Raw genomic sequence first — 27,001 nt, forward strand, 5'->3', positions numbered from 1 at the left:
ATGTAGATGCATCATTTTTGCGTTTTGATTTGATTCTACTGTGCATCTCACTTACATTTGTTGATATGAAATTTATGTAATGACCACAAACATAGTCTAGAGTCGAAATTGCATGCGGACGCAATGAACATTATACATATAAAGTGCAATTGAAATAATTAAGGGACAATTTTCTTATTGTTTAACGATAACGCGTGTTTATTGCATGTTATTTTCTGTCGGAAATTTAGGGCTTTGAAGAATTTATTTTATCTTATAGGAATACATGCAGGAATCCATAATCCTTTAATATTCTTACCTGCTGCCAATAAGAGAGAAATAACTATGTAATCAATAATGCAATGCACAAGATGTTTCACTCAATATTTTTTAATCTGTTTTTAGTTAATTAAAAATCAATGTTTTTGCGATAACGTTAAGACATTAATAATTTTTTAATTATAGAAAATTATTATATAAAATAAATTAATTTATAAAATAAAATGTAAAAATGAAAGATTTTTCACGAATTCTTCACGAATTACATACAAACGGATAATAAAATTATATTCAATTAATTTTACAGATGAAATTTATTTTAATAACATTTTTGCTAGAAACTTTTAATTATTTACTTCGAGATTGGAGAAATTTGATTAAAAGATATGATATTAAAAATTAGAAAGGTACTATAAATGATGATCCTTTTGACAGTTTTTACTAATATGAATAATTAATCATATGATGAATATCTTCACTAAAAAATTGATTTCAGTTACTTGGCCAAGAAATTAGCTGTTAAAAAGTAATATGACGTAGAAATAGAATATTCTACATAAAATTGTATCACACTTGAGAAATAATTTTACTTTGCATATCACACATCACATTTATAATATTAAAATCTTATTTATGATATGGACAAGACAAAGATGATTAAAAAAAAAAAAAAGAATATTTTATCTGCACTTTATTTTCTCATGACATACTTGACATAGCTATTAATATTCGCGATCGATTAAGAATACTCGAAATACTACATTATTTAGGACGGATCGATACAATTTAACATCTATTGTGCGCGATAAGAATTTTCTCAATTAATTGCCGCGTTTAATATATTTAGCATCGATCTGATGTCGCATCATCAAATCATCATCGATTGTTGTGACGATATTCCCCACGTTGACGATGTTGCACACGATACTGAGCTCGGACGTGCATTTTCGCGTACGCGTTAATGCTTGTGCATAATTTCCAGTGTATAAATTCGAGTCAAATGGCGGTGGTCTGGGGCGCCGGTGGTGGTGTCAACGGCGTCCAAGCGTTCGGCTGCTCGCCGGCGATCTCCGTGTCTTGTCGATGATGATTATGATGATGATGTGGATGATGATGATGAGGGTGGCGATCGACAACCGTGGTCAGGTATCGTCTTTCGTCATCCTGCTGCTGCACCTCGTTCAAAGCGTCTGCGGTTTGCTCAGGATAACCCATCTGGATGTGGGGATGCTCCTTAGGCGGACTGTCATACTCTACGCTGACCGGCGAAGACGTTTCTGTCTGCGGCAATGCCTGCAGATGCAACATCTGCGCTTGGGAATGATGCTGCTGCTGATGATGATGATGACGATGCTGATCGGGGGTGGTCGATTGCACCGGCGAGGCGTGATGATACTCGTGAACGTATTCGTTCGCGTCCGCCGGAGGAACGGGTTCTCCACTTTGTGGATGCAAGCCCGCGTGGTGTAAGCCTGCGTGCGAAACGGAACCGTACGGGGACATCTGGTGATGCAGATGAAGATTCAAGTTCAAGTAGGATTGCTGTTGCTGTTGCTGCTGTTGTTGTTGCTGCTGTTGCTGTTCCAGCGTGCTGGAATGTATCCAAGACGAGTCAGTACAATGTCCGCCGTGTTGCTCCTGAGACGATAAATTCGACGGCACGTACAGAGTGCAGCCGGTCACGGTGGCCGTGGTGGAGACAGTACCGACCACGGCTCTGCCGAGGACTGTGTGCGACGTTGGCGACGGCGACGGCGACGTCGGCCACTCCTGCGACGCGGCGGGCGGCAAGCACGCGGAATTGAGATTCTGCAGCGATTCCGGACTCCGCGGCGACCAGGCCGGAGCCGCTACGTAAGCCGTGGAATGCAAGAGCGGCATCGGCGCGTACGCGTCCGGGTGCTGTTCTGTATATAGAAAAAATAATTAAGCTTTTTTCCACGAAATTATTTTTTTTTACTATCAAAATATAAAAGATATATATATATATATATATATATATATATATATATATTTTACAGTGTCTACATATCGCTATTCATCCAACGACCGCAATATAAAAAAATAACGATACGATAACGACACTTCTGCCTCGTGCAGCGGATTTTACATATAGATTTGTGACACTCTTACAGCACGTAGGTAACATTTTAGTCGTACTTTTTATGAGCTTAACTTAAAATCGAAAATTTTTTAGTTGTGACAATATTCTTTTAAATGTGTATATTGACATTATATTAACACAATGCATGTTTGACAAAGTTAACGTCGACAAATATTTAATTAAGATTTTAATTAACAGACAATTAAAAAATTTTACCTACCATCTTGGACGTACTTGTGTCTCAAAGTATAAGGCGCTGCTCTGCAGGTGCTTCTGTGCCCAGATGTGGTGACGGTGCACGAATTAGAGAAGTGATTGCTAACACAAGCCGATACTTGGTTTTGCGCGACGGCTATCGCCGACGCTGCGTTATATTCATATCCCATTGTAGGTTGCGGTAGAAACAATGCGCCTGCATCTGTATAAAATGTTATTCGTATTAGGTACATTTAAACATTGAATTCCGGTTTCGATTTTCGATTCATTTTCAATAATCTTCTCGTTCATATGTTTACTTTACATTATTGATCGCGTCAACTCACATTGCGGATAAGTCTGTGAATCGGCGGGCCTCTCCTTGGCATCGAGAAACGCCTTCGCGAATGGGTTATATTTGATTTTCAGACTCGTAACTTCCTCGTTTTGATACGCCGTCACCGCGATGAATTGTGTTTCGGGGAAACGATAGGTGAGAACCTACATTAACGACAGGATAATTATGAGGATAAAATAAAATAACTGAGAACTATCGAAATACTATTAAAAATAACGATATAAATAATCCAAAAACACACGAAGAAATGAGAGATAAAAAAGAAAACATACCGTTCTCTGTTCTTCGGCACCCACTCGGACTAAATGAACACGTGGCTCGTACTTGTGCAACGAATTCAGCATGATCTGCCCATTACCGTTTGACTTATTCGTTAGTTTGACCTTAGCGAATGATACTGCCTCTTTCATCCAATGGGCTCCGAAATTCGGGCTTTCCGGATGTATGTAAATCGGATTAGGCGGAGCCACTTCCGCCTTCCCACCTGGCACCCATTCACCGTTGACGTATTTCCACCTAATATTAATTCAATCAAAGAACAAATTTTATATCTCAATTAAGACAAATGATTTATGTAAACATAATGTATGTATATTAGAGGTACTCATTTCTTCCCCAATAAAAGACTTAGATTACTTCTATTCTTCTTGCGGAAAAAGCGAACGAAGATAAGATAACAACGATTCGACCTCGGTGAAACGCGTTACTCCCTCGTCTTCGCCAATCTTCGGTTGGCAGCAGTCGGGAGTAGAAACGAGAAAAATTGTATAAGATGATTCGATGAAGAGAATTTACATTATTTGTAGGATCAACAGGAAAATCGTATTTCGTCGTTCTTTTTCGATCTTCCGAGATTGTTTTGCGAAAGCTATTATGAGGCTCTGGAATGCTTCTCGGTTCGTTCAACACCGATGACGAATCGCTGGCGAGTTAAAAATAACGTACTAACAAGTTTAGAATCGACTTTAGCGACGTTACGTGATGCTTGAACGAAAGGGGTACGGTAATTACGACCTGTTAGTGTCCTTCGCGCCCCCCGTTCCTTCTGCTCGCGAGATAAATCAATGCAAATCGGTAACGCGCTCATCCGTGTTTACTGCCTACGTAATATTTCGATGCTATGCGCTTTCTACTCTGCTCAGCATAACTTTGCAATTTGCACAATTTCCGCTTGCTATTAATTAAAAAATGGTTCAACCCTTCACCCGACAAATGCCGGGTCAAGATTTAAATTTTGAAATTGATGACAAAAATGCAGTATGAAATAAATATTTGAATACATTTGCAACGCTCATGTGATATCTGAAACAAATTCTTTACGTCTGCATTGTACAAAATCAAAACGAATATCGTATGTATCTCTCTTATAAGTAGATTTTCTACTACTTCAGTTAGTCTACAATTTTAACGCTATTTTTAAAAAAAAAGAAAAACATTTGAAAAGCGTGGTGAAATAAAAATACAATACGTAAAAGTATCTACTCTGGGATAAAAGATAAGTTTGTGTGTACGACCACCTCATTTTGCTACCCATTGCACCACCCATTGTGTCATTCACCGTACCACTTCTTGTCATTCAAAAGTTAAACTTTTTCAGTTTAAATTAAATTATAACTCAAAGTGGAATTTTTAAGAAATTATTTTTTAGAAACCCTTGATTCTACTTCCTGAGAAATCTCGACACTTCATACATATCTACTTAAGAAAAGAAAACTTAAAATTAGAGAAAAATTAACGTGGAAGATAGTTATTGCTTTGGAGAGAGTTAAGGATACATTTGCCGAATTACGTATAAAACTGCATATTACCTGTGCGGATCGACTTGCACGAATTCCAGTAGCAGAGTATACATAGCTGCTGGTTCCAAACCACGTGCAACGACCTTCACCACGGGAAACATCCTCCTACGAACGAAAGTGACATGTCAGAAACGCGCAAGACACCGATCGTAAAGCCCCGGGATCTGCGCGCGAGAGATCGATGCCGACGATGGGATCCACACGGTGTGGATCAAAAGATAACCGCCGCGCTGCGAACGTGGACAGTGTCTCCTCGGCGCGACTATACATTTACGAGCCGTGTATTAATAAAAACGATTACGGGGGAGGGGGGGTTGTCGACTGCGGGTGTGCAGGTAAAGTGCTTGCTCGTAGGCATCAGCTCGACAGGAGAACGTTTTACAAGAGGATTGTAAGCATCGTAAAGTTTTATTGCCGACGGCTGAATCTTCTCACAATAATCCCGGGGAACTCCGTCTTTCCATGGATCGAGCCTTTATCATTCACTATGGCATCCTAAGTGTACGTCTTGCTCGATATTATCTATTTCTTTACGACAAATAAGATCAAGATGGGAAACTTTGTCTTTTCGCGGATCGGTCTTTGTCATTCACTTGGGATCCTAAGTGTACGTCTTGCTCAATATTCTCTATTTCCTTACGGTAAACAAGGGTGCATAAACATGATACGCTTTTCCTAAAAAAGTTTCCGACCGTCAGATAATTTCCGGCCGGGCGTCTATATCTCATCGACTATCATCAGATTATGATCGTCGAATTTTCGGCCCCAAAAGGAGCCAAAAAGTCAACAGGAGCATAGTCTAAAAAAAGGGAGGAAAAACGAAAACACTGCTCAAGATATGTTACTTATTATTTATGCCCTGCATATGCCGTACACTTTGTTAGTAACATATCGATTTACTGTCAAAAAGTATATGAACAGAAGCTTTCAACGGAGAGAACTATTTTGTAAAATAAAATGACAAAAAATATGTGTAGCTAGATTGAAATAGCTAGTTTCTTTTACTTTAGCTTACGGTAATGTTTTCTTGCTATGAAATGGAATGAGAAAGGTATTAAAAGACGCTATTTTTTAAATCTTAAATTGTCAGTTTCCGATTTTGCTCGCTTAAAATTTTAGCTAATGATATTTTTGTTTCCAGTAAGCAAATACTTCTATCGGATATCGGACGTCTATCGTGAGTAGAAAGATTGCGATAGTTCATTCTTATGAGTTTCAGAGTATACGAAAATCGTGAGATTGTTTTCTCGCGGCATTCTCATTTCGAATGTTCGTCGCTTATATATACTGTATGAATAATAACTATAAAGAAGTTCAATGGTATCAGAAACTAATCCTTCTTTCGAGATAAAATATTTATTAATCTTCCAATTAATTCGTACACATATACCTTCCATTTTTCGTGACGATCATCTCGTTCGTGATGCACTGAAATCTAGTCCAGAGCTCCCGGTCTTCCAGCGACAAAGACAGCGGCAATCCTTGACTCCCCGAAATCGCGGCAGGAGGCCCGAGACTCTGTCTCGCGATCGAACCCCGCTCTTCGCGATCCTCTCGATCCTCCACAGGACTCGTTCGACTCTGCCTTCCGCCACGCTCTCGCTCGCGATCTCGCTCCTGTTCGCGTTCCCTTTCACGCTCCCGATCGCGCTCATGGTACGAGGAACGCGTTGGAGAACCCGGCGTTCGCGGCGCGCCCGCCGGTTGCATCTTCAGCGTTCTCCAATACGTCACCTATACCTCAATCCTTTCACCCTCTCCAATATATTGGATTCCTCAAATTGGAAATTCAACCGATATTTTGACCCTCGAAGATAATAATATAAACTGTATATGAGAAAAAAGCCAGAAAACACATGCGATGCAGTAAATTTTCCAGGCAGACTCTCACGGCGGGGGAGGGAGATGAAAATCTGGATTGCTTTCGCCGTTGATCGATTCGGGGATCCCGAATTCGCGATGTTCCGCGAGAAAATCGGATGCGATCTCGCAGTGGGCAGCGGAGGGGGACGGAAAAGCGTCGTTCGTCGCGGCACCAGACGTCTCCGTCGGCGGCGGAGGATAGGTCGCGTCGCGAGAATCCGCGCCGCGTGGCCGTAGACTCGTAACACTTGGGCGCGATATTTCACACTAGCTGGCGAAGACTCGCCGAAGACTGACCGGCGGTATATCTGCCTCTCTGTTCTCACTTTACGTCCTCTCTTTCTCCGTTCCTCGATGGGTACGCGGTCGTCGAGAGAGGCACCGGTCCGAGTCGCGTTCGCGCTTGCCGGGTGCTAATTACTCGCTAAATTAGGAGCTCACGGGTGCAGCATGGCGGTACCACTGCGGTGTCCATTGGTTGAGGACGATTTGACCGGTCGCCCCGTCGCCACGACAGCGGGTGCCGCCTTCAGTGTCTTGCCTCCACCAATGGACGAGTGACTCCTCTTTACAAATCCACCACGGTTGGTGGGTTCGACAACAAACACGTCGTTCGGCAGTCCGCCCACGTCGCCGGTCGCCAGGTTCTCGATTAGTCCTTGCGGACAACGTACGCGGATCCGCACGTGGTGGACCGAATCGTCGCCGTAATCGTCCCTTTGATTTAATCATCAATCGGTCGCGAATTTGTCTCGATCGAAAATATAAGCGTCGCACGGCCGATGGAAAAGAAATCGTCTTTCCAAGGCCGCAAGAAAGTGTTCCTTTTCGTGGACCGGATTCGCGCGGCCGCGACCGAAGTCGCGGCAACGAGACATGTCACCTTTACGAGTTAATATTTGCGTCTGTTGCGCTCAGGAAAGTATGCGGCGCGTATTTGTTCCTCGTGAGAGATAAGTGTTGCTCTCGTTGACAAGGTATAACGGGCCTCGGCGTATACGTAAAAAAAAAACTCGAGAAATCGTTGCTCTGTCAGTTACTCTAATTTCTATTTAAATATTCATTTTTAATACGAGTGCTAAAAAGAAAAAAACACGAGTGTGGGACTTTCGATAATACATAATAATGACGATTGTCACGCGAAAAATTACCAAAAAAAAAGGCTTTTTGAATATGTGGCAAAAGGATTTCTGTAAAAATAGATCAGCGATCAAACGGCCATCGATTTCAACAAATTCGCTGAGTGTGATGAAAGAAAATACATAATATTACAACAAATTGAAAGAAGGCATAGATAAAGCGTTATACTTTATTAAATTTTAAATATTTTCTAAATAGGTGGCATGCATGCGCTTGAATTCATAAAGCTTGCGCCAGATTATGCACAATTCCGGAAAGAATTTCTCACTTGAATTACATATTACTAATGGTCAAGCGTCATTACCAAAATGAAAATAGTCAAAGTAGAAGTCTTTAGTATCGTATATGCGAGATGAGAAGATCTAGGAATCGAACAAGTGGCTGCTCTAACATTGAGTTATTTAACACCCCAGTTAGCATTAATTTCCATTAATCTATTAGCAAAAGTGAGATAGAATCAGCATACTTTTTCACTATATACTTATATTGTCGATGAGCAATTTAGTTAAAAAATGAAAAGTGATTATACTCCGTATCTGATTTTGCACTCTATCTTCTCCTACATTATAACTCTTTCTTAGAAATACAGCAAGGCGCCAAAGATTTTGCGAAAATGTCAATAATTTACTTAAAGCCTCGCGTTGCATCGCTTCTCGGCCTCAGAAAGAAGGGCCGTCCATGAAATTGACGTCTTGCAGTAATTTCGATATTTGTCGATTATGAAAATGGAGTTCCTCTATCACGAGCGAAACGATTGGGAGGATGGGAATGTGTTGATCGTCTAGAGTCAAATGAGAAAAATCAACAGAGCACCGTTCAACCGATCGCACGACGCATCGCGAGTAGATATTTGAGCAGGACCGTTCTGTTGTTTGCCATCGCGCACAGTTTCGGACAGCAATCGCCGGACGCGAAGACGGCCGTATAACCCTATCGGTTATTTGTGCTAGCAATTTCGTGCGGAGAGCATATACTCGTGATCGTCTTGGTGCCGCAACATCACTGGAGGCCGAGTGCGGAGCCATCTTTATTGGCGGCCCGAGGTTGTTGAAGGTAATTACAATTTTCAACCTGACTGCATCCGCGATTATTTGCCAGAAATGCCGTCGGTTCCGCAGCCGCAAACTGCGCGGTGACATTAATCGCGCGAGACTATACTTTCTTTCCGAAAGTATGGAGTCGAAAACAAAAGTGTCGTATTTATGGAATAAAAAAGTCAAAGGACCACCTATCTAATCTTAAAAAGACAAGAACTTTTTAGATCATATAACTTTATGGATGTGTTGAACATGAACTACATATAAAGAAACTGTACGTAGCGATATAGGAGAAAAGGGGTAGTAACTTCTTCGAATCTAAAGCTGACAACTTTGTGAAAGGAGGTACGAGTTTTAATTGTAAAAATTGTGACACACCTTTCACTAAAACTTTTAAAACTTTTACTGTTCTTTCCGTCATACTATATTTTTATTATGTTTTTTTTTTTTTCGTTACAAAGATGTTTTCTTTTTACCTGTTGATCGTAATCTTCAATGTAACACATACTGGTGTAGAGTTAGGACATTCATCTTGTAGGTTTCTTTCGGCTGGCATACGACTTGGAAATTAAGAGGTTTTGATGGTAGGTTTACGCCCGTCCTGTCCGCTGCACGGTGGCGTATCATAAAAATTTTTACCTCGAACGACTTCTACGCAACCTGCACAACACTGCAGAGGCGTTTACGATAGGGGTATTCTCGATTATTGCTACCTGCCGCTAGGTAGCCTTTAGACATGAGTCGGGAGGTCTTCGGCATTCGTTTATACCGTTTGAAAAATACCGCCATAGTTACGACCGCTTTGATAAACCGTATACTAAACTCAGCTTTTTCAGCGTTCATCTATTTACAAACTGTATCATTCATCGAACATTTCTAGCAGGTTGTGCACTCCGAACGCCAAAAGCGGCGATGTTTACCGGGCAAAAATATCATCACCTTCAAAGGTCTCTCAATTTATGCAGACGTTTTCTCGAGCATTTTATCAATCAAACTGTTGGCCAAGAATAAATCTCATAATAGGAAAATGCACGCAGAATTTTTAGACATTTCGAGTCATTCGATCATTACTTACGATATATTGCGAGTCGATTTCTGCAGAATACTGTAAATTTGTATAATAAAGAAAAGGTAAAGGAAAAAGCTTAAGAAAGATGAGAAATATATAATTTCTAGGAATTACCTATACATAGGTATTGCATAAATCATCGTGACAACTCGTCAATTACTTAACAAATAAAATTTTCGAATATTTAAACATATTGTACTTAATTATTAACGATATTAATTTTCTTTAATTTTTTTCTTTAACTTTTTTTTAGACTCATGGGTGTTCGACCCAACAAATGAATTCTTATCCCGATTAATCTTCAGATTGACAGTCTCGTGCTCTTGCCGAATGACGTGATCTCTAGCCTCATCTGCGTTGATGATGGCACAGTTTCGTCGATCGCTTATAATTTTTTCGCAGCCGATACCGCGATTACCGAAGAACATCGGGAACTCTGTCAGATGCGGGATCGTTGCGTTCTGCCGAATCCACTCTCTCTGGTTGGAATAATCCACTAAAGCTGCGCATGTCTGCATAATTTCATCGCGAATACAGTTAAAAATTCTTAAGATTATCAGCGGCAGTACTCAAGTACCAAAATTAAAAATGACTAATTGTAATTTTGTTCTTGAGATATAATATTGAAATTTAGTATTATATCTGGAAATGATATTAAAATTTAATGTCATTCTTACCACAAGGTCATCAGGAATCCTGGCTATCGCGCGCTTAATTTGCGTAAGCCAACAATACTCTTTGGGCAAAATGTGCGATATTAATCGTCCATCTTCTGTGATTCCGTGAACAGCATTGGCTTCTAGGATATCGTGGGATTTCGGTAAGAAGGGAAACAACAAGGGAGTCGTCAGATAGGCTTCCGGGATCAGCTGGGAAAAAATAAGACACGTCATTTTGTTTCTTTTTTCTTTGCTGTCGCATAGACATCCGTTTCTTTTATTCTTATCATACTGCTCGCGATCGTCCCAATCGAATGAGAGTAAAGTTAGATATACATTTTCAACGCTGATCTTTTTTTGTCCATCTCGTATCACAGGACAATTATATATCGTAGATGCCAATTTATCTACTCAACATATTTTTCGAAAGGATATCGTGTCGTTAATATTTCCGGCATCAAAAACTTGACATTTGGTACTTATTTTGCATAAAACGTTGTAGGTCTGTTGTAGGTCGGTTTGTTCTATCACCTTTAGCTACCGTTGCTTATGATATATTGTATCACACATGTACATTTACGTTCTTCCGATTAATTAAACAGTATTCCTCATTTAAAGTTTATCTGTATCGTCCAACATGCACAGTACATCAACGCCAAGAAAGTTTTTATTTTTTACGACGTCGCATATTATCGATATCTAGCTCAAAATTACTCCAATTTTCATCCTACGAGGATAACGTCATTTTTCGGTTATGATATTCACGCACACTTCGATCTGACGGCTGTCTAAATATGTTTTGTAAGGCGTGAGATTATGCTCATTCCGTTGCAAGAAGTGGAATATATTTTTTTTTCAATTATATATGTGTATTAATATACTTTCATTCACGTAGTCGCACTATTCTGTCGAATATATTCCACGTTTCGGAGCGGAAGTATGACATTTTTGCTTTCACTCGCGAGCGATCGCGCGAACAGAATGAGGGAAGTTCTTTTTACGCGACCATACGTAGGGCGTGAGCGCGACGGTGAACGCAACATAAAAGTTTTTCGTTCAATTTTTGGTCCCATCATAGGTACAGGGTATCCGGCACGAATTTATCCCGAATTAACTGGTCGATATAAGACTAGACGCAAGTTATAGATACTAGCGCATATTAAGAATCTGCCGGCAAATACACTCTTCGTTAGATTAGACAGTAGAAAAGATTTTTACGCAAAATTAACACATTTAAATGTAACGAAGCACTTATATAAGAGCATTGACTTAAATGGATGAATTAAATCAATTGGCCAATTAAAATATTTAGTTAAATACCTAATTAACTAAAACTAATTAGCAATATATGTAGAGAAAGAAAAAATTTGTCTAATCAAGTGTTAAGTGGTAATTAATTTTAAATGTGCCAAAAAGAGGAAAAACTGTGAAAAAATGTTCAAATGCAGATTCTTAACACGAACCACCGTGCATGCCCCTTCGCAATTATTTTCCAGAAGCGGAAAAGCGTTTACCTGTCGGCTTCTCAGCCTCCTACGCTCGCAGGCGTACTTCACTTTTATTTGATCGTTTCTCCGCGCGCGGCAATACGTTCTGACCTAAGGAAATCTACTAAATAACTTACTCTCTTCGTCGCGCGTATTCGTTCCTTCTTATTACACACGAGTATAATATATATATTTATATTTATATTTATATATATAATCACTCGTCGACGTGTATAACACCGACGGCATCTAACAACAGTGATGGAAGGTGCCGATCGAGTAAGGATCGTCTCGGCGTGATTTCTTTTGATTATATCTTCCTTTTGGCATACGAGACGCGGTGTATCGTGCTGCTTTGATTTTCGATAAGGCGAGAGAACTCGACGAGAACTCCCCGACGCGTCCCCGATCCTGTGGAAGGCACAATCTCGACGAACGTTCGCAGTTTGTCGGGACGTTTCGTACGCCAACATCGATCCCCGACATGCTTTCGCCAATCGATGCACTTGCATTCGCTACGCATGACACGCGTGTCCCGCTTTTACTTTCCAAGCGGCGCTGTAGGTTCCGACAAAGGTTTCATCATGGAGACAAATCCAGGGGTTGAAACCGACGCGATTTCGAGCTTAATTTCTGATGTTAGAGATATCAAAGGAGTTGGTGTTTTTATGTCGTCTCTCGCGAATTTCATTATCTCGAATAAACGGAGTAGAAATTACTTCGGCGATTAAATTCAGATACATGAAAACTGTAGCAGTTCCAATTTCTGGATAAGTCTCCTATTGGCATATGCAACGTAAAATATGGACAGTTCTTTCGTTACCAAAATTCGCTACACATCAAACTACCAGTGTTACACCTGTAACTTGTTTCTATCGGAAATACAATATATCGCCACTCAACTTTATCGCAAACTGTCACGCGCCGGAAAGCTACGGGAACCACTTTAGCCTAAAAAAAAGACGAGGACAACGTCCTACTGAAATCGATCTGCAGCGGTATTCTGTACCGTACCAACAATACTTGTTTGTTCCATAATTAAAAAATCGCCGTTTACAATCACGAAGTCATAAATTTGACGTGACTCTTCCGTCTTTTAATTAATCTAATATAAAATTCTGTGAATTCTTGCTCCCTAAACGTTGTCTCTTGATATTTCTCGCTATAGTAAAAAATATCGACAAAAAACAGTACGCGAAACCGCAGCCGATCCTCGTTTAAATTTCGCTACCTATAGCGCCTACGTGTGGACTGTGCCAGCGTGGCGTCGCCGCCGCCGCCGGTTGTCCGCAGTACGCGCTGCCAATCGACGACGGCGCGCCGACGGCGTCGTCGCCGACGGCAAATGTGGCCTGGTTATTCTCGGTGTCGAAAATCCTGCAGGCGCCAGCTGTGGTGGCCGCGACAACCGCCGCTGCGGCAGCGGTCGCCGCCGTAGCTGCGGTCGCGGCCGTCGCGGCCGCCGCGACCGCAGCCGTCGCCGAGGCGGCATTTTCCACTGCTTCCGACAGGGAATGTTCCCTACTTACTACTTCGCCGTCGTCGCCGCCATCGGCGCCGTCACCGTCATCCGTTGTAACATCGCCGCTACTACCGCTTTCGCCCACCATATTCACGAAGAACTCGGACCTGGAGAACTTGCCGATCTCCGTAGAGCCAAAGGCCTGATGGAAACCCGGGAGTGGCTGCTTCGAGACGGGCTTTTTCTTCAGCTCGAAACGCTCGCTCGAGTGCCGGGATTCGCGCTCTTTCTCGTGAGAAACCGTGCTTTCCTGCGTCTAAAATCGGCACCTCTTTAAAACTTAGGGTACAGTGAGATGTAATAATCTGATATGCATCTCAGAATGGACCAAGTATTTGTATGTATAAATTGAGAGCGCGACATGTTTTACCGTGGAGGTTGGCACGAGTTCATCGAGAGGCATCCCAGTATTGTTTGGCAGGTTTGGCTCCCATCTGGTCCCGCCGTTTTCCTCGCGTCGATTCATCGTCGTCGTCGTTGTCGAGTCTATGACGGAATTTACCGCTGATCCCAGTAACCTTGGCATCTGCGTAGATAAAATCCTTATTAATTCACGGCAAATGTCAAATTGACGTAATAAATTTATGATTTTTTTCCGCCATTCTTCATCATTACAGTTTATAGTCTATTCGTGAGACTTTCGTATTCGCAATTTGCTAGGCAATGAGCGACAGTTATATTGAATACCTGATGCTCCGACGGCGGATAAGATGCGCGAATGCTATCAATGTTCAATTTGCTCGGCGCATAACTCATTTGCGACGCGTCTTCCAAGAATGTACAATGCCTAGTAGGTGTACGATCCCGTAAGAAAACTGCATGTCGCGGACCCCGAATCGCCGCGTTGCGAGCCGCACTTGGGACATCTGAAATATTGTACACGTTCAAATATCATACAAAAGACTAACCATTTTTTTTCCTTTAATCAACACAGATATATTATTTTGTGTCACTTTACGTCCGTGTGTATATAAAAAAGATTAGTCATGTTAAATAATCAAGTTACTAGCGTTTTAAAATCGCTGCAACGACTAGAATAAAATATTCCATACACATGGAACTTACGTGGTAGCATGCCGTGACAAAATTGACCCCATGGACCATGTCCATGCGCGTTTGTATTCTGGACATTCGAGTGAAGAACGCCACCCATTTGCGGTGATGGATGAGGTGTTCTCGGAAGTGGATGAGGGCTTACGCTATTCTGCAATCCGAGATATCAAGAGATTTTTGAAGACATTTAATAAGTAACTCAATCAAAGAAAAAATATCTATTCGCATTTTACTACATAAATTACAGAAATGTATTTTACGTCCAACAGAGTTAAAAAAAAATCTACTTTGTCTATGAAAAATTAGATTGGTAAAAAGCTTTTGCGAATTTACATTGAACGAGATTCACAAATCAAAATTAACGTTTTTTAACGCTATTGTTTCTTTGTAGCTATGCCATTGCGCTCTGTATATTACTTGATAAGGGTGCCATTTCTGGCCGTCGACGAAGTCGGCGTATTCCGCCGCGGGTTCTGGTCGGCGGATTTCTCTTTCCGCAATTGTGATGTCCGGTGAGTAGCCGTTGGAAGAAAACGCCACCGCGGCGCACTCCGCCGCCTGATTCCTTTGGTCCTTAGACTTTTCGAGGTCACGTTGTTGTTGCTGCTGCTGATGCTGGTGCATCGTGCCCATCGCTTGCAGCCTCTCGATCGGGTCACCGCACACGTTCCCATACCAATCGCCGATTCGCGGCGAGTGCGCGGATTTCAGGCGATGCGCGGCCTGGAACCAGGGCTCGGCCACTTGATGAGGGCTCACGTTTGAACCCATGGGCATCGACGTGCAATCGAAACGATGATGCTGATTTAGGAAGCCGCCGGCCATCGAAACAACGGAATTGCCGCCGCTAATCGCGGCCGTGCGCGCGATCGCGTTTTGCAAGATTGATCGCCGTGACAGCTCGCGAGTCTGCTCGCGCATCGCCTTCCGTAGCCTCGCCTCCTTTGGATTATACACATAATCTGGGTAAAAAAAAAACGCGATCGTTATTAATACAGAAATGCAAAATGTCATGCTATAATCACGCTATTTTCGAATATTTATAGCACATATTAATATAAGATAGAAACAAATAATACGATAAGCTGTCAAGAAGTGGTCCAGCAGCAGTGGTTAAGTATTTATTCGAACACGTTAATGTGAGATTATGTAATTTTAACTATAACTAGTAAATAAAATAATGTTTCACAAATGAGAGTTTCGTAACATACAAATCTCATTGCATAATGAATTACTTTAAATGATCCAATTGCATACAATATTGCATACTTCCGGAGATTTCTGTCTTTTATTGCGAAAGTTTTAACCGATTAAAAGAAATTTTATTTTTTTCTAGCATTTAATTTTTACAACATTTAACTAATAATAAGTTAACTTTCAAATCAAATATACTTGTCTCTCGACAGCTCTTCTTCAATTTACGAATAAATTTATTTGTATTTTTTTTTAATATTGGAAATTTTAATTTTGGATAGAGCTGAAGTAAAGAAAAAGAAAAAAATATGCGTGCGTGCACGCAATATTGCAAAACTACGCACTATCATTTCGGTGCGACATGCATTTCGTTTTCTACCTGTCGGGTACGTGGGTGGTATCGCCCCGTTGTATCGAGCATTAATGTCGATTGCGTTAGAGATCGGCGCGGCGTCGTAACCGGTATACGCCACGCTACCATTGTCGTAACAGAAGTACTGCTGCTGCTGCTGATAAAAATGACCACCTGCCGCGTAAGCCTCGATGTAATTGCAGCAGTCCATCTCTGCGATTTTGCGCGACGCTGCGTTTGAGGCCTTTACGTATCGATCTAGATCTCTCCTGCTTGGCGGCACGCTTAGGCTACGTTTCTCCCGTTGCGCGCAGACATCGCGCGCGAGACTCTGATCTATCTCGGTTACAGTATATCACGCAACACAGACGAAACTCTTTGATGGTTGAATCGATAAACGCGAGTACGCACTCCGTCTCTCAAATTGCTTATCTTCTCTCGATGTTCCCGAAAATTGCTACTGATACTTTTCATATTAGCGCGTGAATCGTCAAATTCTTGTCGGATACGATCACAATATTAATTAAAACTTGTATTTCTTTTATTTTGCGTGCCTAAAGTCTCACTAATTGTATGGCACACTCTTGCGATTTCACGGATGTGCATCTTACAAGATTAGATATAAACACCAGTGGCAGGCGCGAATTTTTGCAGATTGACGCTCCTCCTTTTCAAGTCTACGTTCTCGCGAGCCGAAACGCCGAGCGCGAGAGATAAACGAGACGCCGCGATTTTCGTTGAATCGCGCTCTCCCCGTGAAACCCCGATCGATATCTCAATTTCGCGGGTCCACGTCTCGCGGCTCTCGCAAATGTAAACACCGTCCGCGCGCGTCCGCGGACGACGCACCGCGACCGCGCAGTGCAAACCGGCGTCGCTCTCCTCTTCGTACCGAAGGCGCTGAAACTTACGGTCCCTTCGCGCTTTTACCCTTTCGCCGTAAGGTTTACGCTCGAACGTTCACGCCGGGAAAGCCGTGCAACTGCTCCGGGGGATACCGAAGGGAGGCGTTCGATCGATCTCCTGTGTCGGAAAGATCCAGCGCTCGCGGTTCCGTCGACGTCGACCTCCTCCTCGTCGTCGTCGTCGTCGTTATCGTCATCGTTCTCGTTGTTGACATCATCGTCGTCGGGGATGATCGTCGACAAATCGATGCGCGTCACCGACCGATCGTGACCAATTAACATATCATCATCATCTGGTCGCTGTCGATCGCCACGCGTCCGCACGCGGACGCGGCTCGGCGTGTGCGGCGGGCCGCGCCATGCTCGTTGCAGCCGCGGCGAGATCGATGACAGAAGCTGCGTTCCCGCTGCACCTGCTGCACCCCTCGTACGCTCCTCTCACCCCGCCCCCCGAAAACAACCAGCGACCTTTTCCGCGCCTTCGTTGACACCGTTTTTGTCCGGCGTAACGAATTTGGTTGATTTTTTTTCTATCTTTTATTACGGCAATTTTGCTCGACGGATTCTATCCAGAATCGATATTTGGTCGGACGATTGGACGACGGGGTTGGATCGAAAATTGCCAGGGAAGTTTTCGACGCCTCTCTGTTTAATCGCTCTAAATTGCTCTCGCCTGTTAATTAGTCACTTGACCTAGTCCACGCGACGCGCGTGATCGATCAGTCAGCTCCAGGCGGTTCTTTCTCTCTCTTTCTCCCCGTGATACCTCGGATCACATTCCGACTGTTTCCTAAACGATTCTAATCAATTTTGAAGACACATTTCTCGCGTAAACTCCGTTTATCTCCTTTATACATTTAAACTATGCTACTATCACAACACCTTCGCACGCTTGCGTCTATCTTGCCGCGATGAATGAACGACCGCACTCTCGTTTTCCGTTTCAAAACGTTTCGCGCGTTTCGTCGTTTATATTAATTGGGAACGCAATAACCCCCTTGTTTCGGCGTGCACAACGACTTATTTACTCGTCTGTTTTCCCACTTTGTTATGCCACATCGCGCCGCTTACGTTACTCTCACGGACAGAAAGAATGTATGAACGGACGAACGTACGAACAGGCGGGCGGACGCGCGCGCGCGCGTGCCGCAAGCGGGAACGGCGGGCCGCACACGGGGAGACCCGCGTTCTTCCCTCGCGGTGCACTTCAGTCGCACTGATTTCATCCGGCGGCGGTGACGGTGGTGGTGGTGGCGGCGGCAGCGCCACGAATTTACGTGCGTTTCGTCATCGACGAGCCACGGAGTGGCGCGAAAGGGGGTGGTCGAGCGCGGAGGGCGCATTTCCCCACCCTCTCGAGAGCATCGCGAGGTGTGTCGCGGCGTGTGGGACGCGAGCAGGTGGAGGAGGGAGGTGGCAGTGGCGGATTTATCGATAAACGGTCGCTGAGGACCCTGGCTGTCGAAGGATTCCAGAATCATTCTGTGTACGTTTACAGTTGTACTTGTCTATGAAAAAGTTCGTGACTATATCACCTACATAATTTTATCGCCAAACATTTATAATTAATGAATAAAAATAATTTATAAATGACATAATAATATTTCGTGTGACGCGAGGAATTGTAATGAAGAGAATGGTCCTAATCGTAAGCTACGGAATCGCTGTAACATTGTTCTCCGCTTAGGGCTCTTCAGATTCTAAATCCGCCACTGGGAGGAGAAGAGACGAGGAGCGCCGGCAAAATTCTCCTCTTCTCTTCCACTGTCGTTGCCTTCTTCAACGGCTTCAAGCCGGAGCCCTCGTGCAACGCTCCGGCATCGACGCAGTTCCGCATGCGGCGTACAGTGCTTGCCTCGAGAGAGTCGATAATTCGTCTCTCTTTCTCTCTTCCTCCCCGCCCGCCCGCCCACCCCCCTCTCTCTCTCTCTCTCTCTCTATCTCTCTCTTTCTCTCTCTTTCTCTGCCGCATTCGCTTGTCGGATTTGAGGGAGCGTCGTGACGAATGATGTTCTCCAAGAGCGTGGAGGATCGACGCTCGAAGAGCATCGAACGGTCGAAGAGGATTAAACTCAGCCGTCTCGGCCGAGGCGGCTATATCGCATTAGTCGAGCAGGTGCTTCAGCGAATACGTCTTCCGGACGCGTTCAACGTCTGTCTCGTGGAGAACGTGCACGACCCGTTACTCCCCCACGTGACCCCCTAATTACTCGCGTCGCGCTTACCCAGCGCGACGAGGCGACCACGATCCATCGACCCCGCTAGTATGACGAGCGTTACCCTTCTCAGCCTCCTTGTCAGCATGAGCAATTACTACAACACGTTAGTGGACGAGACGACATATGTTTCGTTGCGTCCTACGACCGCGAGTTTAATCGCATCGTCGCGCATTCGCCGATTAAATATTCTCCCATTATTGTCCGCATGATCCGCGCTCACCGTGAACTGTGAATCTATCGCATCGACGAGCGGGGTCCTCCGTCTCTCCCTTTGCGCGCCCGACCCTTTCTCTCTCTCTCTCTTCTCTCTCCCCCCCCCCTCTCGACCCTCTCTCGCATCGGCTTGTCAGTGGATCGATGACCGGCGATCAGCCCGGTGCACACCGCGACACCATCCTCCTCCGCTCGTACCATCGGCTCGTCGCTGCCGCCTGGATGCAGGGGCCTCGACATTTTGACGGCTTCTCTCGGCGCGACCTACTGCGCGTTACCCTCTTCCCCCCTCTCCTCTTACGCCCACCTTTTCGCCCCTTTCGTCCCTTTCACCCTTCACCGGCCACCCTCGCGGTGGTCACCGCGCGTTGCACGCGCGCAGATGCACGTGAATTCGGTCGTCGCGCCGTCGATGCCCGACGGCGCAGGGCGCGCATCGATGCGGTCTCCGCCGCTTCCCGGTGATCTTAATTGACCACTCGGGACGCCCGCCCCGACTGAAATTGGCATCGATTACATTATCGGCGGACGGTTGAAAACGGGGACGAGAAAATTGCGCCGGTGCTTGTCGTGAGCGAGCGTTTCAAAGCCGAGACACAACGAAACGTGAATCAAAATAGAATGCGGGGATGAAAAAATAAAATTTAACATTATTTTGCGAGGTAACGAAGCGATAGATGCACACACAATGACCGAACAACCGGAGAAAATGCAGTTAAACATTTTCTTCCGTAATTCGCGTCACATTCAGATATTAAGTACCGATAATTCAAATGCTAAACACCACGTGCGTAATTATCTAATATATCAATGACGATCATAACATTTTTAATATTCGAATTTTTATACTTATCCCTGAGAAATTCAAACTGTGTTATGTAAAAAAAAGAAAACAAATGCTAATTACGATGTGAATAATGAAATGCCCACGTGTAGGCAAAACGCTTGTTAGCATAAAAAGTGAAATTGCTAGAATACCAACGATTCGCCAACTGTATGTTGATGATGAAACGGTAATTTGCGGTTTGTTCGAAGAAGCGAAGGATTCGTCTGAACAGTACCGGCTGCGAGAGACACGGACAAAAATAATACGTATCGATCTAATGGGTTAACTATCTTTACTATCGCTCGAGCGACGCAGCTGTATAATCACTTTCAAAAATTGGCCTACTCTTACAACCCTTTTCTACCGGTGTGAAGAGAAACTTGCAATAAGATATAAACAAAGAGAAAATTGCAAAAGATACAAGTATTTTAACTTTTCCACTCTTCTTGCATGAAATGTTTGATTGGGAAAATTGCAAAACGTGTAACAAATACAATTTTATGTCATCTTGACGAAATATGTTACTGCCGTAACTTTTATAATGCAAGAAGAGACGAGATGAGTGGATGTAACTGGCGGAAAAGCAGAGGGGCACGCGAAATCGACCGAAAGTCAGAGGGCCAGGCGGCACCGTTCGACGATGAGCACGCCTGTACGCGCCCGCGACGTTCCTCTCGCGCACGAATGCGCGTCAGCAACGCGGGATATACGAAGCATAATCGCTCGCTAGTTCGCTCGCTCGTTCGCTCGGCCTCGGGCCTCGGTGGGTGTAGGCAGTAGGTAGGTAGAGCCGGCGGTCGTGTATCGGGCAGGTTCCTAGAGAGTCGCGTCGCAATCAATACCTCCGGTCTCTCTCGCCGCCGTTCCCACCCGCGCGTTCTCCCCGCGTCACTCACCCGAGAATATTTCTCTCCGCTCGCCACCCTGTACCTCGACCCGCAAAACTCGCATCCTCCCGCGTCCACCCTCTGCCACCCCCGCGAGGATCGTTCACGCTCGTCGTCATCGTCGTCACCGTCGTCACCGTCGTCGTCGTCGTCATTTGCGACCTACAATCGTGTCCGAGGGACCCGCAGCACCGATTTCTTGCGCCCTCAGTTGACATGAACTTTAATAAAGATCTGACATTTCAGTCGCGATATTACATATAAGATAAAAAGATAATCGAAGATTACTTTGCGTTATAATGATATTAATTAGCGACATATAAATAATAATACGTAAGTAGTATTCTTTTCTGATAGACATAATGTCATTGCAAATGATATCAATGGGACCAAGCTCACCAAGCGATATGTGCACCTGGATCAAGGACGATCACCGAGGGTGAGACGTTAGCGCCAATGCGCGGTGGCTTCTCGCTTTTCGTCGGCTGATAACGCGGACAGACTTATCGGCGGCGATCGATATCTAATCCAACCCGGCTATTTATAGACGGTGGCCCGACACTTTGGGATGTCGTACACGCGTTGTGAAAGTAACAAGATTTTCTAATTTTAGCGACCAGCCGGCGCTCTCGATAGTCCACGACACATTCTGGACATTTTTATCGCTGTATTTTCTTTCGCCGTTATCTTATTCCCTTGCATTGGGAGGATGCGCTAATCTGTCACGCAGCTGCGCAGCGCGCGTTACGAACGTTCAAATAAATCAGGAAACTCTAACGATTCGATCAGGTGCATGTAAGTGAGGTCATATTTAAAGAAAAAAATCGCTACAGGACATACCAGGATATTTTCTCTTATGTTCTTTATCCACTTCACGCGCCTGGGCAAAATATTTTTCTTTTTCATCCTTCGACATGTTTTTCCAGAAAACGCCTAGCCTAAAGAAATGTAAAATAAAGGAAAATTACTTTAAGTTTCAAACAATAATTTTCTTTATAAATTTCATCCCTTAAAAGGAGATAGGTATAGATCGCGTATGGAATAAATATAATAAATATTTATATCTCCATCTTTAGTAACTAATCAAGTATTCGTGATTTGTGAGAACACTTCGATCTTTACTAAAATTGTTTCCCTCCCAAAAGTTGATTTTCAAGATTTAAAAAAATTCTTTGTTTAATATGTATTTATCCGGCAGAAACAAATGTTCCTTTTAAAAGAGAGACTAGCCTGACACTGATATCCTTGTTGGATTCCCGAGGATTCTCTGCAGCGAGTTTCCTTCGCCACTGATTGGCAAATAGCATAAAGGCGTTTGCCGGCCTTGGGATCTTGCGTTTAACTCCAGCCGCCACGGCCGTCGCATGTACAAGTCTGTTACCGTCGATGCACAACAACGTCGGAATACCGGTGCTTTTGCGTCTCGGCGATCGATTTGCCTGTGTCCGCTGCTGTTGCTGAGGAAAAATCTTGTCCACCTCACGGTTGCCACACGATTGCTTCGACACACCGGGATCACGCTTTATCGTCATGTTCTCCTTATCGTCATCGTTATCGAAATTCTTCTCTGCGCGAGAATGCTTAGAAGAAATAACATCGAGAAAGCTCATGTTATTATTTATCTTCTTATTCTTCAAATGTTCACTGGAAACGAATGGTTCCATTTTTGTCGGTGATACCACGATAATGACCTTTCCGCTGTCGCGAATACACCTTTCTTCCTCGTAAATTTCATCTTCTTTTTCATCTTTTATTTCATCTTTTATTATTTCATCTAAATGTATACAAAACATATTATTTAACATGCAACCAAGTCTTAAGTTTTTCATAAATATAAATAATATTGTGTTTTAAAAACGTTATTATTATCTACTGTTATTATAATAGTCATCTGATTTTTTATTATTTCTAGATGAGATATATTCTTCAAATTTCTCTTTCTTGATTTTTGAATATAAAATTTTGCCGCATTTCTACTTTGAACTGTTTTAGAATATTTCACACACGCGATATTTCACGCTTTGCATTATTCAATGCGCGTTTAGCTGTGCGCTCCGAGCAATTGTCGCGTCATGAAATGTTTAGGAGCCAAACGCGATTTTATATGCTTACCTTTTACGGCGAAATTCGGGACGTATTCGTGACTCTCCATAGTGATATAAATTCGTCGATTAGATCCGCTACGCCGGGAGACCGGCTGTCGCACCGATTTCGTGTATTGTTATCTGAGTTTAAGAATGCACTTGAGCCAGTGAGCCTCTTGATAATGGCTACGTCGGCACGCAAATAAAAACACACTTCCGTTGTCGTCGGTTGTTGAAAACACGTAACGATGCACCGATCGTCTTATTTCTTATTCCCGATCTCTGTCGCGATGCGATCAACGATGCTGAAGGGAATAAAAGACACTCGCTGCAGATAAATGTCACTTTTCAAAAAATATTTGCATTATTCTCCGTACCATCGTTTTTCGACATGGTTTCTCAAGCTTCGAAGAGTGATCTGAATATAAATGCGTTACGCGAAAAATGCATGTGCACCCAACACGGAATAAATTATTATAAAATTTTGTCACTGGGATCGAATTGTGACAACGCGGAAATCAAGGAAGCGTAAGCATAATCCTTTTGATAAAAATTTGCAAAAGTAGGGATCTCTATAATTAATTCAGTAAGATACCATCACATTCCATTTCTTATCATCTTATTTATTAACATTTTCATAAAATATAATATCTTTGTAATATTAAATGACATTTCGTGAAAGATTTCTCAACGCTTTTATAATATTATATATTAATCATATGGTTCACGTAAGAAATATGGTAGTAAAGAAAGGAGAGACGTATCGCACGGACGAAATAGCGCGGTTATTTCTTCCAGATACCGACGATGCGTCACACGATACAATCCCGCGCGGCAAAAGAACGGAGGTGCTGAGGCGATTTTCGCCTTAGCAGCTGAAGCGTACGACGTGCTTTCAGATCCTCTTAGAAGGGCCGTGTATGATCAATACGGTGAAGAGGGTCTTAAAAATGGTGTGCCGAGACCAGAAGAATTCGTGAAACCTTACGTCTATCATGGCGATCCGATGCAAACCTTTAGGTAGAACCAAGAGCCATTGAGCTCTCACCGTTCTAAATAAATCGCGAATTCATGTATAATTCTGATTTTAATATTTGACTTCGCAATCACACAATGTGACATATATTTAAAGCAATTACTTTTCCTCAGAATAGATGTTATTTATATTTTGAAACAAGTATTTATTATATATATATATATATATATATATATATATATATATTTGCTACGTTGTATATTTAAAATTAAGTCACAATTGTTGAGTCTTTAGAAAAACTGTTGGTATTCTAAGAGTTAATGTTCATCGCGAATTTTATCATTAGAGAATTCTTCGCGACTGAAAATCCGTACGACGATCTTCTAAATATTCTAACAGAGCCTCAACTTCTACTTGAATTTCCTGAGGGTCGGGGTATAAAACGGAAGGAGGAACCCTTAATTAAAACCCTGTTTCTAACTCTCTCGGAAGTGAGAACTGATCTATATTTATAAATTTTTTTTCTTTTACTTCTGCAGCTCTCAACTCTGTCACATAAATTAATATGTGTATATTTTTTCTTTTGTATAATATTTTATATTCAAATTATTAAAAAATTGCATATTATTTGCAGAGACTGGTTCTTCTTTTCTGTATCATTTTATTACCAATGTTATTAAATTTCGATTTCAAAATTTTATATAAAATAATGAAAATCAAATGTGGATTACACACGCAACGTATGCTTTAACAACTTTAACGTACAAAAGCGTTGTAAGAAACGGAAAACGAGGGTAATCTAGTATTTCAAACAGCTGGAAACATTTCGTTGTAGGTATTTTTCGGCGGGATAAAGAAAATGAAGATCCAGAAGTTGGTTTTAGTCGGTGATGATAAGTCGACGACGTTGTCGACGGAAAAGATCTTGACGATACCTATTAAGCCGGGAATCCCAGCAGGTACCAGAATAGTATTTCCAGAAGAGGGTGATCAAGGCCCTACGAAGATACCCGGTAAGTCTTTCCATTGCCTTCTTGATCTTCCTCGAGCTTAGCTTACGGTCGTAACCACATTTGAGTATTACTATATAATTGCGATAATAAAACAGATAGACTTTTTCTTTGTGATTCTCTTTCATAGCTCCGCACTTTTAATCGAAATCTAGTTTTACAGTTATAATACATATATAGTAAAAGCAAACGACTTTCCATATTTTAGAACTATAATGTTACCCTCACAATTTAAATTAAAAGTTTGACTCTTATTCTGAATTTTATCCCTCCATAATTGACGAAAATATGATCGGTCATATTTTCCATATAACGTTCTTTCTTACAAGAAATTAATAAGGTAATGAAAAATAATATTAACTCGCAATGAGATAGATTTGCGTAATTGATGAGACGATCAATTTACGACCGTCGTCACGTGACAATGCGGGTTGCGTAGAATAAGGGTTAAAGATTAATTGTAACAAGGTGGAGTGATATCTTCACTAAGTCCACGACACTGTTAGCGTAGCGGATGTTATCTTCGTCACGGAGGATCGGTCTCACGAAACGTTCCGGCGAGAGGGCTCGGACTTGCACACGACGGTCGATATCTTTCTAAGGGAGGCGCTGACCGGAACGGTGATCACGCTCAACACCGTCGACGACAGAACTCTTCGGATTCCAATAACATCAATCGTCGCGTACGAAAAGCCATTATAAAATTGCGTCATGTTTTTCGTTCCTTTCTTTGTCTCTCGATATTGCGCTTTGCTCTACTATCTCTACAGATATATCTTTTAGATAGGATCGTCCCAAACTCACAAAGGATCTCAAACAGTAATTTCGTATAAAATATTACATAATTATATTATTCACAGATTTTATCAATATTTATTTTAATACTTAATTTATTTTAGTTTAATAGATTAAATTTATTATTAATTTATTTTAATTTAATAAATTTATTTCAATATTTAATTTATTTTAATATTCAATGTCGATTCTTTGTCCTTTTTTCCGGAACTAAAATTATGTAACTGAATTACGAACGTTATTTAAATTTTCGCTGATTTTTTACATCTTACAGACCAGATTACATGAAACGTGTGCCAGGTGAAGGAATGCCACTTCCTACAAATCCAAAGCAAAAAGGCGATCTAATATTGAGGTTCAACATCGAGTTTCCAGTTTATTTGCCATTGTCCAGTAAGAATCATATTAAGAAAGCTTTTGAAGTATCTCGTACAGACATCGAGAATACCGAGTACGTTCATCGCCTCATATTGGCCAACAAAATGCGTAGAAATGTCGACGACAACGTTCCACTTCGATATGGCGCGAACGATGAAGCTGATCGATTGAAATTCATATGTGAAACGTGATTTCGCAAATATCTGCATGTTATTTCATATGCATGTTTACGTGATATCACTCGTCACTCGTCATACATTTCTCAACGTTGTGAACTCTGTGAGAAATTATATAAGAATGAAAGTTGCTGATGAAAGCTATTGCTTCTGTGCACAACTGATTATTTCATCGCAATGAGTGTAACTAGTATGATAATTAAATTATTGTTTCAAGACTTGCATGCACAATCATTTGCTATGAGAGCATTTGTCTGCAAAATAATACACAATTCGAAAAAATAATGAACTATATTTTGTATGTATACATTTAATTTGTATTATATTAGACTGATTGGCTCGATATTTATTCTAAAAATATCAGTGCCAGATTTATTAAAGAACGATTTTCCTTCTAACATAGACTAAAATAGCTGATGCTGGTATCGTTGACCTTTGTAAA

At 42.3% G+C, this 27,001-nt stretch overlaps 4 protein-coding genes across 4 annotated transcripts; 1 reads left to right on the top strand and 3 right to left on the bottom strand.

Moving 5' to 3' along the window:
- Positions 1–635: 635 nt before the first annotated feature.
- Positions 636–6,956, bottom strand: Byn (T-domain transcriptional activator brachyenteron). Its single transcript, XM_071783286.1, has 6 exons — positions 6,105–6,956; positions 4,724–4,819; positions 3,188–3,431; positions 2,905–3,058; positions 2,583–2,780; positions 636–2,165 (listed from the first exon to the last, which is right to left on the bottom strand). Exons 1-6 carry the CDS (start codon positions 6,422–6,424, stop codon positions 1,255–1,257), a joined length of 1,923 nt encoding a protein of 640 aa, XP_071639387.1. The 5' UTR covers positions 6,425–6,956; the 3' UTR covers positions 636–1,254.
- Positions 6,957–10,715: 3,759 nt separating this feature from the next.
- Positions 10,716–18,484, bottom strand: LOC139815693 (uncharacterized). Its single transcript, XM_071782766.1, has 6 exons — positions 16,118–18,484; positions 14,962–15,506; positions 14,557–14,695; positions 14,179–14,357; positions 13,862–14,017; positions 10,716–13,747 (listed from the first exon to the last, which is right to left on the bottom strand). The coding sequence occupies exons 1-6, from the start codon at positions 16,299–16,301 to the stop codon at positions 13,187–13,189; spliced, it is 1,764 nt and encodes a 587-aa protein (XP_071638867.1). The 5' UTR covers positions 16,302–18,484; the 3' UTR covers positions 10,716–13,186.
- Positions 18,485–22,316: 3,832 nt separating this feature from the next.
- Positions 22,317–22,935, bottom strand: LOC139817018 (uncharacterized). The gene is given in 2 exon segments (XM_071784830.1): positions 22,317–22,366; positions 22,369–22,935. Coding segments are annotated over 2 exon segments (615 nt in total). The 5' UTR covers positions 22,934–22,935.
- Positions 22,936–23,037: 102 nt separating this feature from the next.
- On the top strand, positions 23,038–26,879 carry LOC139817021 (dnaJ homolog subfamily B member 13). Its single transcript, XM_071784831.1, has 6 exons — positions 23,038–23,752; positions 24,023–24,244; positions 24,547–24,691; positions 25,036–25,213; positions 25,722–25,893; positions 26,280–26,879. Exons 1-6 carry the CDS (start codon positions 23,616–23,618, stop codon positions 26,572–26,574), a joined length of 1,149 nt encoding a protein of 382 aa, XP_071640932.1. The 5' UTR covers positions 23,038–23,615; the 3' UTR covers positions 26,575–26,879.
- Positions 26,880–27,001: the final 122 nt, after the last annotated feature.

Source organism: Temnothorax longispinosus, chromosome 7 (genome assembly GCF_030848805.1).
Source record: "Temnothorax longispinosus isolate EJ_2023e chromosome 7, Tlon_JGU_v1, whole genome shotgun sequence".
NCBI lineage: Eukaryota > Metazoa > Arthropoda > Insecta > Hymenoptera > Formicidae > Temnothorax > Temnothorax longispinosus.

Coding starts and splice junctions, on each gene's coding strand:
- Byn (XM_071783286.1), bottom strand. CDS start 6,424: ATGCAACCGGCGGGCGCGCCGCGAACGCCGGGTTCTCCAACGCGTTCC. Junction 4,820..6,104: donor ATCGTCACGAAAAATGGAAG/GTATATGTGTAC, acceptor TTTCGTTCGTAG/GAGGATGTTTCCCGTGGTGA. Junction 2,166..2,582: donor ACACAAGTACGTCCAAGATG/GTAGGTAAAATT, acceptor TTCTATATACAG/AACAGCACCCGGACGCGTAC.
- LOC139815693 (XM_071782766.1), bottom strand. CDS start 16,301: ATGGACTGCTGCAATTACATCGAGGCTTACGCGGCAGGTGGTCATTTT. Junction 14,696..14,961: donor AGAAATGGCACCCTTATCAA/GTAATATACAGA, acceptor CTCGGATTGCAG/AATAGCGTAAGCCCTCATCC. Junction 14,358..14,556: donor TTGTCACGGCATGCTACCAC/GTAAGTTCCATG, acceptor ACAATATTTCAG/ATGTCCCAAGTGCGGCTCGC.
- LOC139817021 (XM_071784831.1), top strand. CDS start 23,616: ATGGTTTCTCAAGCTTCGAAGAGTGATCTGAATATAAATGCGTTACGC. Junction 23,753..24,022: donor AACGCGGAAATCAAGGAAGC/GTAAGCATAATC, acceptor TATTTCTTCCAG/ATACCGACGATGCGTCACAC. Junction 25,214..25,721: donor AGGCCCTACGAAGATACCCG/GTAAGTCTTTCC, acceptor CTGTTAGCGTAG/CGGATGTTATCTTCGTCACG.